This window comes from Clytia hemisphaerica, unplaced genomic scaffold (genome assembly GCF_902728285.1).
Source record: "Clytia hemisphaerica strain Z4C2 unplaced genomic scaffold, Clytia hemisphaerica genome assembly, whole genome shotgun sequence".
NCBI classification, from domain to species: Eukaryota; Metazoa; Cnidaria; class Hydrozoa; order Leptothecata; family Clytiidae; genus Clytia; species Clytia hemisphaerica.
The window spans coordinates 17939-30565 of NW_027104558.1; the positions used below are offsets into that span (position 1 = coordinate 17939).

Here is a 12627-nt window from a genome sequence, read left to right on the forward strand (position 1 = left end):
TAATTCAGTATCTTCAGGTATTAACATCAATTCCTCTCGTACAAAAGCTCTTTCAGGCCCGTCTGCAAGATAATACAAAACTCGCTGACCAGGATTTTCTATAACTCGATCTAACCTAAACGTCTTTCTTGACCAATTATTATCAGTTGCACGCCTTTTGGTATCGCTATTTTCCTCTCCAGGCTCAAGCAAATGTCGATATAAACCATCAACAGGAGCAACATCTTCCGGTTCATACGGCTTTATTTTCAACTCTACATCCTCTAACTTAATAGCTTTGCTAGGTGTCATTTTAGTGCGATTAAGCTTCCTATTGTTCAATTTTGTCACACATTTTTGTAAATATTTCACCCAAATCTTTGAATCTTTCCCATTTTGCAACTCTTGTGCGTCTTGAGGCTTAAATAGCATCATAGCTAATAGCTTATTAAAATTTTCTACAAAAGCGGTAAAACTGTGATGATATTTTGTAACCACACTTTTCACAGGAACGTTGTTTTCTTTCATCAGCTTTAAAACTTCACCCTTCAATTCAGTTCCTAAGTCAACATGGAGTTCTTTCGGAAATTTTAACGGCCCTTTCCTATAAATGTCTTTAAACATTTCCGCGACTTCCTTCGCCTTTTTCGTGCGTAAAGGTCTACTCGCTGCATATCCTGAGGCGATGTCAATGACATTTAAAGCGTATTTATACGTATTTTGATATACCTTGTCATGAGGTAAATATAACAAGTCAGCCTGGTGAATTTTGTTTGGTTTCGTTACGTAAAAATGGGCATACTCTATCTTTTTAGGCCGAGATAAATGAATTTGCCAAAGAGCTTGACGTGTAAGCCAAGGTCTCACAATTTTTAAGGAAAGTCCAGACTCTTTTTTTAACATTTTTTTAGCTTTTCTACCTATCCATAAATTTTCTGTCTGATAGTAGATCTCGCTTAGTTTCTCATCAGTATTCATTTATTATAGGAGATTTTTTGTGTATATTTTTTGTACACAAAAAAAATTACCAGTTCTCAAAACAGTCTTCGATAGCCCATACTTTTTGGCGGTAATATTCAAATAACAACTTATAAATACAACATTTACATTTACATTTACCCCATCAAGCTGTATTATATGATCAAAATCCCACTCATCATGTGGATTAATCGTAAACCCAAAAAATCTATCTCCGCAATGATCACACTTGTAAATTTCATTATCAGTCATCATCTTGTTTATTTTCAGAATTATCCTCAACTAGCATCACTTTTTCAGTTTTTGCAAAACCCTCAACATGATTCGCTGTATGCGCTGCAATTAAAATAGGCGTTAAATATGCACCAAACACCCCAAAAAGTAAAGCCCCTAAATCCGCCATACTTTCTTTAATAATGGGATCCTCGTCAATATCTTTGCGAAGCTGATCTACATTGTTTATCTTTAAAAATTTAGAGACACTCTTCGAATACAAATTTATAGCGTGAGCAGAGACGGCTTTTCCTGTTTTCTCCGCCTTATGTTTTGTTTCATTTTGATGATATTTATCGTATAAGTTTTCTATTATCGAGTCCGAGGCTTTTCGAATTCTTGCTATAGTCCACGGTGTTTTTCCAGGAAGTTTATTAGCTTTGCCTTGATTTATAATTTGAATTAAAAAATCTCGCTTATTATTATTAGAAACTGGGACCTCTTCAGAATTATCATTTTCAACACAGAAAATTTCATCAATATCACCCATGACTTTTATTATATGACGAAATCGATAAAATATTACAAATATTGTTAGGTATAAGGGAAAAATTAAACATAATTCTAATATCATTTTTATTTCTTCATTCTTCATTCTTCAATGTTCATTCTAATGTTCAACAGGAGTTATTGAAACGATCTCAGATAGCAATAATAAGTCTCGCTTTAAACGTGCCGATCTCGGACGGTTTTTAGGTGTTGCCCGCATCAGAGAAATGTTTAAAGGTGTAAAATACACCGCTAGGCACGATCTAGAGGGTGGTTTTTCGAGTGGCACCCTTGGGAGGCTGAAAAATCCACGTCTCGCGAACTACTGATATCTCATGCGTCAAACGCATGCCTACCTAAAAACAAAAAGCTGCCCCCAGCAGCCCTAAGCAACGGTTCATTTTTTCTTATGCCACTCCTTCAAAACATGCTGATTTACACAAATCCACCAAACATATTTCCCCGTCTCCACGCCAGCTTGATCTCTCGTTTTTCCATCCCTTGCAAATTTCATTTGTTCTCCACATTTTTTACACCTCACCATCTTTATCTTTTATTCGAGACTAACTATTTTTTTGTCACTTAAAAGGTATTTTAATTATTAACTTATTTTTTACGCATCATTTAACAGATCAAACATTTTTTTTTTATACAACATTTGATCAAACGTTTTGTTTAAAAACATAACAGATGATGAAGAAAATGGAAAAAAACAAGTTCAAAGTCACGTGCCTAACAAGTACAAGCTTATCTTTGGAGACGTGAAACTCTCGATAAAACAAAGGGATGAATTTATCCCGTTGCATCATAAAACTGTTTTGTTGAAAGAAGTCGGCCTTTATTGCTTTCTTTTGAGATGTTCCAGAAAATTATAAGATGCGATTAGGTGACGCTTTAACTGAGCTGGGGGGTATCCTGCCTGGAGAGTATAGCCAACCGAACACAGTTTTACTGAAAGAGCCCGGCTTATATTGCTTTCTTTTGAGATGTTCCAGAAAATTATAAGATGCGATTAGGTGACGCTTTAACTGAGCTGAAAGGCCGGCTTATTTTGTTCATTTTTAGGTCCTTTCCAACCCCCCGGAGCTTGTCTAATGATGTGTCTATATGTTTGAGATCCAAAAATTTTCCCTTCTATTCGTGAAAATGAGTTTAGCTAACCTACGTCTCAACGCTAGTTATAGCCGGCATTGCGGATTCACGCTTACACTTCAAGTCCTGACGTTTGCTGAGTGCGTATAAAATTAAGGGCGATACGAATGTTACTATGAACCGTAATCACCAGACACCGGCAAAGCCGGCCAGCCGAAGCTCGGAACTCACACACTACAGCGCACTGCGGAGAAGCGCGCGCCCACGAGGTTGTTCAGACCTTACGTGGGAGATCCACAATTGCCGAGATTTCGAAACCTCCTCTCAGGCGAACTGCGTATTTGTGTTCATATTTCTTATAACTATTTTACTTTGATGCGACCAAAACACTTTTGTGTAACTTTCCGCTTGTGGTTAAACATTAAAAATATTTGAACATGATTTTTGCAAACTTAACCAAGTTTGCAAAACTGTTTGACTCACTTTGGGTATATCTTATTTCTATTTTTCTGTCTCTTGTACATAACCTCGAGCAAGCGTTGTGATTCCATCTTCTTGTATTACTCTTTTATCATCGTCTCTATTTAGCGCAATTTTACGCTTATTTACCGTAAAAACATCATGCTTCTTGTGCTCAAACAACATCTGCTCTCTGTATATGGTTTCACCCTCAAAAAGACACTTTTTGTAGTCTTCAAACGTCAAAGTCTCTGCTACGACACATTTTTTTGTTCCTTTGCATCGCTTATCTTCTGGTTTCTCTTCATCTAGTTTACGATATGCATACATTTTAGCTCTCAATGCTACAAATTCAGTCATAATCTTTCCATTTAACTCGTCTTTCATCAAACCTATAATTTTTTTGTTCTTTCCGATGGGTAATGGCCGCTTATCATCCTCTAAATAGCCACTCGTATCAAATCTAGCCTCTACATCTTTTGCAATATCTCTATAAAAGTCCTCCGTTTCCATCTCATATACAAAACTGTCTGTATCCATATAACATAATGTAACCTTGCTTCCATACTTAGGTCTCATATAATCGTAGTGAAACTCATACATCACAATCTTGCTTAAATCTAAAATAGCTTGCCCAAGATATACAGGCTTGTTCATAATGATTTCTATTTTACCCAATTCCACGCCCATCAAATGTTCACTAAAGCGAATACTATCTTTAAAGTTAGGCTTCATGACATATTTTTTATACTTTTCCTCGTTCGTCGCCAGTTTCATATTTCTATGATTTCGAATATTTTCCATCGTTTTTCCAAAAACAGAATTGTTCATCAACTTAAAAAAATCCTTCTCAAATTCGTTCTTAGCTGCTTTTCTTAGCTTTGTATTCTTCATAATATAAGGCTTTAACCACGCACTTTGCTCAAATTTTATAACTCGATGAACCTTTTTTAAAACTAAACCATGTTTCAGTGCTTGATGTAATGCCCTAATGTGACATACGTATTTCTTCTTATTATTTAAATTTGGTACCAATTTTTCCACCTTTCTAATTTTCATTCTCTCAGCCAAAAATGACAGTTCATTGTGACTTTTGTGAAGCTCTTTTGGATAATCCACGTCAACTTCTAAAACATATCCTTTTCTGTCTTTTTTCACTAACTTTGCTATATTTTCAGGTGTAAATTCTTCTACCTTTTTAACCCATTTGAAACCGTGCGTTGGTAATTTTTGTATCATTGCCCAACCATACAAATTATTTGCATCTAAATACTGTAAAAATCTACTTGTTTGCTCCGAGTCATAGTCTGACATGTACTTATTATTAGCCTTTGCATAGCGCTTTACAGCCTGCGTTATTCCTCCTCTAATTCCCTGTTCAAACATCAAAAGCATATCAATGTCTGTCAACAATTCAAGCCGAAATTCGTTTAGACATTCGTCACGATCACAACGCTTCTTAAAATTTCCAGCCTCATCTTCATGCTCACAATACTCTGCAGCATGCTTCAAAGCTGCTTTCCATGACAATCCAGGTGCCGTATAAAAATGTGCCGGATCTAGTTTGTAGTGTTCTAAACACGTCTCTCGAAAAGTCTCAAACACGTCGGCCAACAACAAAACGTCAGTAACTAAATACACGTCGTGATAATCTCCCAGCGTTCTCTTAGGGCCTTCACAATACATACTTCTCCACACTTTTTGAGCGTGCTCATAATCTTTATCGCTAATTTCCTTCATGTAAAGCTTGCTATAAAAAGCCTCCTTAGGCGGGAGATCTGTCTCTTCAAATTTTTCCCAGCTATCCATGTACTCATACGGATAAACTCCCTTCCGTCGCATGAGCTTGAAATGCTCTTCCTCTTGATAAAAGTCTCGCAAATTCTTACATTGATCGTCATCTAAATTTCTAGCCAACTTATCTAAACTCGATGCCATAAACCGAAAACTATCAATGAATCGAAGCTGAATCTTCTTAACAACCTGCTTTCCATTCTTGTCAGTCAAACCTGCAAGTTTGACCGGAATTTTTACATTAAAACTAATATACTTCTCCTTATTTTCAGCAATAACCGCAATATCGTCTTTGTTAAACTTTTTCCCAAGCTCTTTGATAAAAAGATGCGCATCATAGCCACTAAGATAGTGAAAAGCAATCGGCACAAAATCAGGAATTCTATACTTCAAATTACAGTTATTATGTGATGCTCCACGATATAATCCTGTATAATGACAATGATCTCGAACTTTTCGATTTTCTGGATCATCAAACGGCTTCAAACAAATGTGACAGTTTTCTGCCGCTCCATACTCTCTCTTTAACACGTCTGTCAACTCTATCATAGGTTGCTGAGGATAAAGCTCATATAACCGCTCTACTTCCTTCTCAGCATAATCCACAAACTCTTCAACACAATTTTTTCCTCGATAAACATTTGTTGGATCAGGAACTTCCCCATAAGCAAACTTACTATGCACACACCAACCCGACGGAATATGAGTATTAAACTTTTCTGTATACGAACCTTTTCGCTCCATTTTCATTTGTTCCATCTTTCCCTTATATCTTTCATCTAATGGCTTCAAAATACTTTCAAAGTCTGCATATAACATAAATGGTACCTTAAATTGACACTGACCATCGTGAAATTTCAACCACTTTTCTTTTTCCGATGGCATCTTAACTTTAACTTCACCATAACTTGAACAATACCCATAATGCTTGTCTCTTGCTGACTCTGTACGAAAACCGTTCAAACAGTTTACACAATAGTGATACGCTTCTTTGTGTTTACTATTCATCGATCCTAACAGTCTAGATAAATTTTTCACCGCCGTATAATGTCTTTTTTCTCCCTCAACAATCATCAATAAATTGACCTGCTTGCTACGCTTACTATTAAAATTAGACCTACGCGCAATATTTATACTCTTCTGATTAACAAACATTACGTTTACTGCGATCTCAGGATTATTCTTTTCAAACTTGCTAATCTTCCTATAATCCGTCGGAAAATCCAATCCCTCCCAATTATATCGCTCTACATAAGGCTCTAATTTTGCAATACGCTCGGGATGAACATCAATTTCCTCATGATGCAAAGCTGCTATCACAGCCCATTTAAAACACTCTTCATCCTTGTTTTTAGGATTTATAACCGCCTTCTTTGATGCTATCCAATCTGGCAATTCAATATGTGAACCGCCTCGAGTCAGCTCCAATTGATGAAAATCAATATCTAAATGCATAATATAATCAAGAGTAAAACCGCTCTTAGGTAACGCAGGATGCTCAGTTTGAGTCTTAATATGAGCAAACATACTCTGTAAAATCTCTTCTACAAAACTACCTTGAAACACCTCTGTCATCTTACTGTTAAATACCTTATCCACTTTGATCTCATGAGCGTTTTTAGTTTGTTTATATTTTTGCTTATCATCCTCGCTCCAACCTTCCATATCTTCATCATCTAACCTCATAATTTGCTCTTCTTTCTTCCACATTATCCATATATGCATCTGAACTTTGGCTGCAACCAACACTTCCACTTGCTCTTCAATAAGCTTTTGAATTTTAGGCTTCACAAGAGCTATATAACTATCAACATCTGTTTTTTCTTGTCTGCTTATCCTAAAACTCTTATATGCACCGTTCATCTCTTTCTTATGTTCTACAGGCATCAGACTTTTAACATCTTCATTTTCATATTCTTTTTCAGCCTCTTCTTCAACTTCTTCTAACAATGTCTTTTTACCTTTTTCATACAAACTCATAACACTATTTTTTACCTTTGAAAAAGCGTTCCCAACTGGCTCTTTAATTGATTTAGGCACGTAATTTATTAGCCAGTCGTACCACTCATTTAGCTTGCTCTTCACAACTGACCTATTTTTCATCATCTCCTGCTGCTCAAAAATATCTATGCTTTCAGGCTTAGGTAACAATGTAACTTCGCGACGTGATTTCTTTTGACTAGGTCTTCTTGGTGGTCTTACTGGAGCTTCTAATAAAGAAACAAGCTCTCCCTTTCTAAGTTTGTAATATCCTCTTAAACCACGCTCTTTAGCAATGGCTCTTAATTCTTTAATCGTTTGATTGTCCATATTTATTATATACTTTTTAGAATTTAAAAAATTCTTTAAAGTGGTCGTAACTGAGAAAGACATTTTTATTATAAGTACAGCCTCCAACTAACAACTTTTACAGGGAATTTCCCCTTTTCAATTTTTGACCACTTTACAAATTTTCAAATCATCAAAATATTCAACAAAATTTGAAAGTTCATTCCTTTCAAATTTTAGACAACTCAGCATTTTTTCAAATCGCGCCGTTCATTTTTGTCGCGCGGAAAATTTTTTTGGTCGCGCTGATCTTGGACGATTTTCGGGAATTATAGATATTAGGGCAACATATAGAGATGTAAAAACCACGTCTCGCGAACTATTGATACCCCATGCGTCAAACGCATGCCTACCTAAAAACAAAAATCTACAGGATGATAAGCGGATCATTTTTATCGCGCAGATCATTTTTGTCGCGCGGGCGTAAGTGTTGATGACGTCATTGAATGGGAATTTCCCTTTTACTCACTTTCTGTACGGGAACTTCCCTTTTACTCACTTTCTGTATGTTCGTTCGTGTGCGCGTGTGCGCGACTGTCCCAGAATCCCCCAACATATATCTCTCCGAGCCTCTTTGCTATTATCATTAACTCATTTATTACAACTCGGTATCTATTTTGCTGAGTAGAGCAGCTATCTTTCGAGGGGACTTTTGCGTCTCTAAAATATTTTTAGAAGTGCGTAGTGTTGTCACAAAAAAACTCGGAAGTGCGCAGTGTCCTGTGAGCCTTCTGGGCCATGACCCTAGACAGTTCTAGTTCACAAATTCTATAAGAACTGGAAGTGCGTGGTGAGCCTTAGGGGCCATCGTACGAATATCATTAAAGCGAGACTGGATGACATTTTCGAACGTTTTACTAAGTATCTTATTTAGGGATGTCAATTTCATTGTTTTTTCTCCTTAATTACAAAACGTTCGAATTTCCTTTCTCTTTTGTTAAAAAGAACTTTCTTTTTATCTGTTTTTATATATGTGACATTTAAATAATTATTTGATCAAAAATTTTCTTTATGCTCGCTCCTACAGAAGAGATATTTTGCTATCGGATATCTAAAAATATTCGACAGATCGTTTTGCCTGGAGGTGGACGATAAACCAGATTATTGGTGGCAAAAGAGAACAAGAAAAACAAGACGACTTAAAGTCGAAAATTTCGCCTAAAGTTTAAACTGCATGGGAAAAAACAAGAAGTAGAGATGAAAGCTAATCTGAAGTCTACTTTACATCGACCCTTGATGAAACAATTTGATATGAACAACGAGGCTCAAAATCGCTAAAAAGATAAGATCAATTTACGAACAATGGTTGTTTAATTCTTAAGAACTAATAACCGAAGGGCATATCACCATCTATAAAGAGTTATTAATTTGATTCTTATAGAAAAAAAAAACCTTATCAGGGAAAATTTCGTCGGGGAAAAGTTAAGTGACGAAATTTTGGCCAAGTGACAAATATTTTTCCCCGACGAGAATTTAGCCAGGCCTTAACGCCTTTACCAACTACCAGCAAGTGACGAATATTTTTCCCCGATGAAGTTTTCCCGATAATGTAAATATGTTCATATGTGCGCCCTCCCTTGATTACTTTGTAAGAACTAATTACCGAAAGGTATATCACCTTCTATCAAGAGTTATTGATTTGATTCTTATAAAGTATATGCTTATAAGAAAAATAAATATGCTCATATTGTGTGCCATCCCTTGTTTACCTTGTAAGAACTAATTACCGAAGGGTATATCACCATCTATCAAGAGTTATTGATTTGATTCTTATAAAGTATATGCTTATAAGAAAAATAAATATGCTCATATTGCCTGCCATCTCTTGTTTACTTTGTAAGAACTAATTACCGAAAGGTATATCACCGTTTATCAAGAGTTATTGATTTGATTCTTATAAAGTATATGCTTATAAGAAAAATAAATATGATCATATTGTGCGCCATCCCTTATTTACTTTGTAAGAACTAATTACCGAAAGGTATATCACAGTCTGTCAAGAGTTGTAGATTTGATTCTTATAAAGTATATGCTTATAAGAAAAATAAATATGCTTATATTGTGCGCCATTCCTTGTTTACTTTGTAAGAACTAATTACCGAAGGGTATATCACCGTCTATCAAGAGTTGTTGATTTGATTCTTATAAAGTATATGCTTATAAGAAAAATAAATATGATCATATTGTGCGCCATCCCTTATTTACTTTGTAAGAACTAATTACCGAAAGGTATATCACAGTCTATCAAGAGTTATTGATTTGATTCTTATAAAGTGTATGCTTATAAGAAAAATAAATATGCTCATATTGTGTGCCATCCCTTGTTTACTTTGTAAGAACTAATTACCGAAAGGTATATCACAGTCTATCAAGAGTTGTTGATTTGATTCTTATAAAGTATACTGTATGCTTATAAGCAAAATAAATATGATCATATTGTGCGCCATCCCTTACTTACTTTGTAAGAACTAATTACCGAAAGATATATCACCATCTATCAAGAGTTATTTGACTCGATTCTTATAAAGTATATGCTTATAAGAAAAATAGATATGCTCATATTGTGCGCCATCCCTTGTTTACTTTGTAAGAACTAATTGCCGAAGGGTATATCACCGTTTATCAAGAGTTATTGATTTGATTCTTATAAAGTATATGCTTATAAGAAAATAAAGAAAAAATCCAAACTGTGAAGCTAAAGGACACAAAGATATATGACATAATCCAAAAAAACCCCGCGAAAATCGTCCGTGGTTATACGAGCGTATAATTTGTAAATTAAATTTAGTGAGTTCGTCCACCGTATCGAGTACTTTCGTTTTCTAATTTTTTTTCCGACGACACCGCCGCGAAAGACGATTGTAATACTTTCGCTAGGCGAAATTAAAAAACACCCCGTGTGCCGTACAGGTCTTTATTGCTTCACGCATTCAACTAAATGCCGCCCCGCAAAACCTCAAAACAGTGACATTACAAATGAATTTCAGCGCTTGTGACCAATCAGAGGCTTCGCGGGCCCGGTTCGCGAGTTTTCAAAAACAATAGCAACAATATTTTTTCCGATGTATTTTTTGTCTGTGATGGCTAGCACGACATCTAGCCTTACAGGCTTTATAAATTTATGTTATGTATATCTAATTTTAAATATTTCTAATAAATAAATAAATGGGGGTCATATAGGAGCGGATGGGAGCCTTTATATACACCCCGAGAGCCCTTCCAAGTGGAAAATTAGCCAAAATATTGTCCCTAGTGGAATAAAATTACACTCTAATTTTTTTCCACGCTTGAAATAATAATCAGACGAGCAAACCCTCACCGCAATATATTGTGCTATTTTTTCCATCCCCTTTTGATTTGAATTTTCTGGCTAGTATAGTATCAAACTTTTCTAGGTGTATCCGACTTTTAGTCTAGATATTAAATCTAGGAGAGAATCATTGATTGGCACGGGGGTAATGACATTTTTATCTAATCTTGTTGTATTTATCATATTTTTCAGTTATTTTTTTCTAAACTAATTTTTATTACAAAACTTAAGAAAATTTTCACCCTATACTTTGGATGGATATAGACAAGTTTTAATACCAATAAGATATAAAAAATATTAACAAAATTAACATCAGTATTTTAACCGCACGGTTTACGGTATAAATGTGGAGTCAAAACTCTTTCCGCATTATCTACGCATGATTATAAGGTAATCTGTAACTTCTGAGCTGGCACGCAACGTCGTTTCAACGTTCATTGTAAGCATTAGACAAACGTCAAAACAACGTTGTTTGCCAGGTGGGTTAGAAACTTGAACCTCTAGTACATCTCTTTATATTACTAGATATAGCTTACACTAAGTGCCACCTAATAATAATAAATAAAATATATTATAATATATAAAATATAAGCATAGGTTTGGTTACATGAAGAAATAATATGAAGATTTTATTTTTTAACAATGTAAAGGAATATATCTAAATAAATAAAAATGATGGTTGGTTTTAAAAAGACATATAAACAATCCATCCAAATAAAAAATGATGGCTAAGCGGTTTTTCTATATGCAATAAATCTACATGAGTACAAATCACAACAATGACTCCTTTACAACTACTTAAACTGCATCCATTAAACGAACCCTACCCAATTTCTTCCTGGTTATCCCGTAAAATATATATAGGGAAAAGATTCCAGAAAAGTATCAAGAATTTTAGTGCGGAAATGGGAATCTTATACAAAACAACGGTACACTGGAGTTTTTAATGATTCAAAATGAAAATCCTGATTAGCAAAAGGTATCAAGATCGGTGAAGTTCTATATTGAAGCTTCATTTATTACCTTGTTGCCCATTTCCGACGGCTTATTAGCAGACGCCCACACTAAAAAGCTTATAGAGCAGGCAAATATCTATCAACCCATCGGCCGGGCGATCTCAATTGAACTGTTTGATTTCCGAACCAAATCGAACAGTCATCGAACCAAGAAATTGCGGTAAGGTCAATAACTGGAACCATTTGAGCTACAAAAACATTGATTGAACTTGATCAAACTGCGATATAACTTTAATCAATACTGAAGATTTTCTGGTAAAGTTCGATTACTCTTCGATCAGGTTCGGTAATCAAACACCTAACCATTTGATTTTGTTCGATGAAATTTGATGGTTCGATATGATATACGACAATCGGTAGGGTGGTCAGGCCAAAATTTTCCCCTCAAATTTTGAAAACCAAACTAATTTTATTTGAAAGTCCTTACCTCTGTGAGAAAAATGAGGGGTCATTTGTTAAAATTGGTTAAGTAGTTCCAAAGTTATTCCATTTTCAAACCACAAAAAAACACCTTTTCAAAGAATCGCCTCCTTACACCACGCCAGCAAGAAATAATTTTCGGAAGCACCAAAATCGCGCCATAAATGGCGGATGAAATCTAGTCTTCCGTGTGGCGGGGCGTGAGGAGTTTTGCTGGCGCGGTCTGAAAATCGGCTCGATGACTGTTAAACTTTAGCCTATCGCTAATGAGCTGGAAATGATAGCTAAAAACAAATTTTACCAATGAAAAGCTGAAACCCTTAGCTTTCCAACCATATATGGTAGCCCTGATAAAAATTTCAGGAAAGTGCCGAAAAATCGAAATTTCTTCTTTTTTCTCAATTTAAAGACGGCCCGTAGATTATCGAAAAGGCTACCACGTGACAAACTAAAGTACTATCTTTCCCGCGTTTTATAAAAAAAACCGCG

The 12627-nt window shown here is 35.4% G+C and overlaps 1 protein-coding gene across 1 annotated transcript; it reads right to left on the minus strand.

Annotated features, from left to right (window-relative positions):
- Window positions 1-3312: 3312 nt before the first annotated feature.
- Window positions 3313-7374, minus strand: LOC136822996 (uncharacterized). Its single transcript, XM_067079304.1, has one exon. The coding sequence runs from the start codon at window positions 7372-7374 to the stop codon at window positions 3313-3315; it is 4062 nt and encodes a 1353-aa protein (XP_066935405.1).
- Window positions 7375-12627: the final 5253 nt, after the last annotated feature.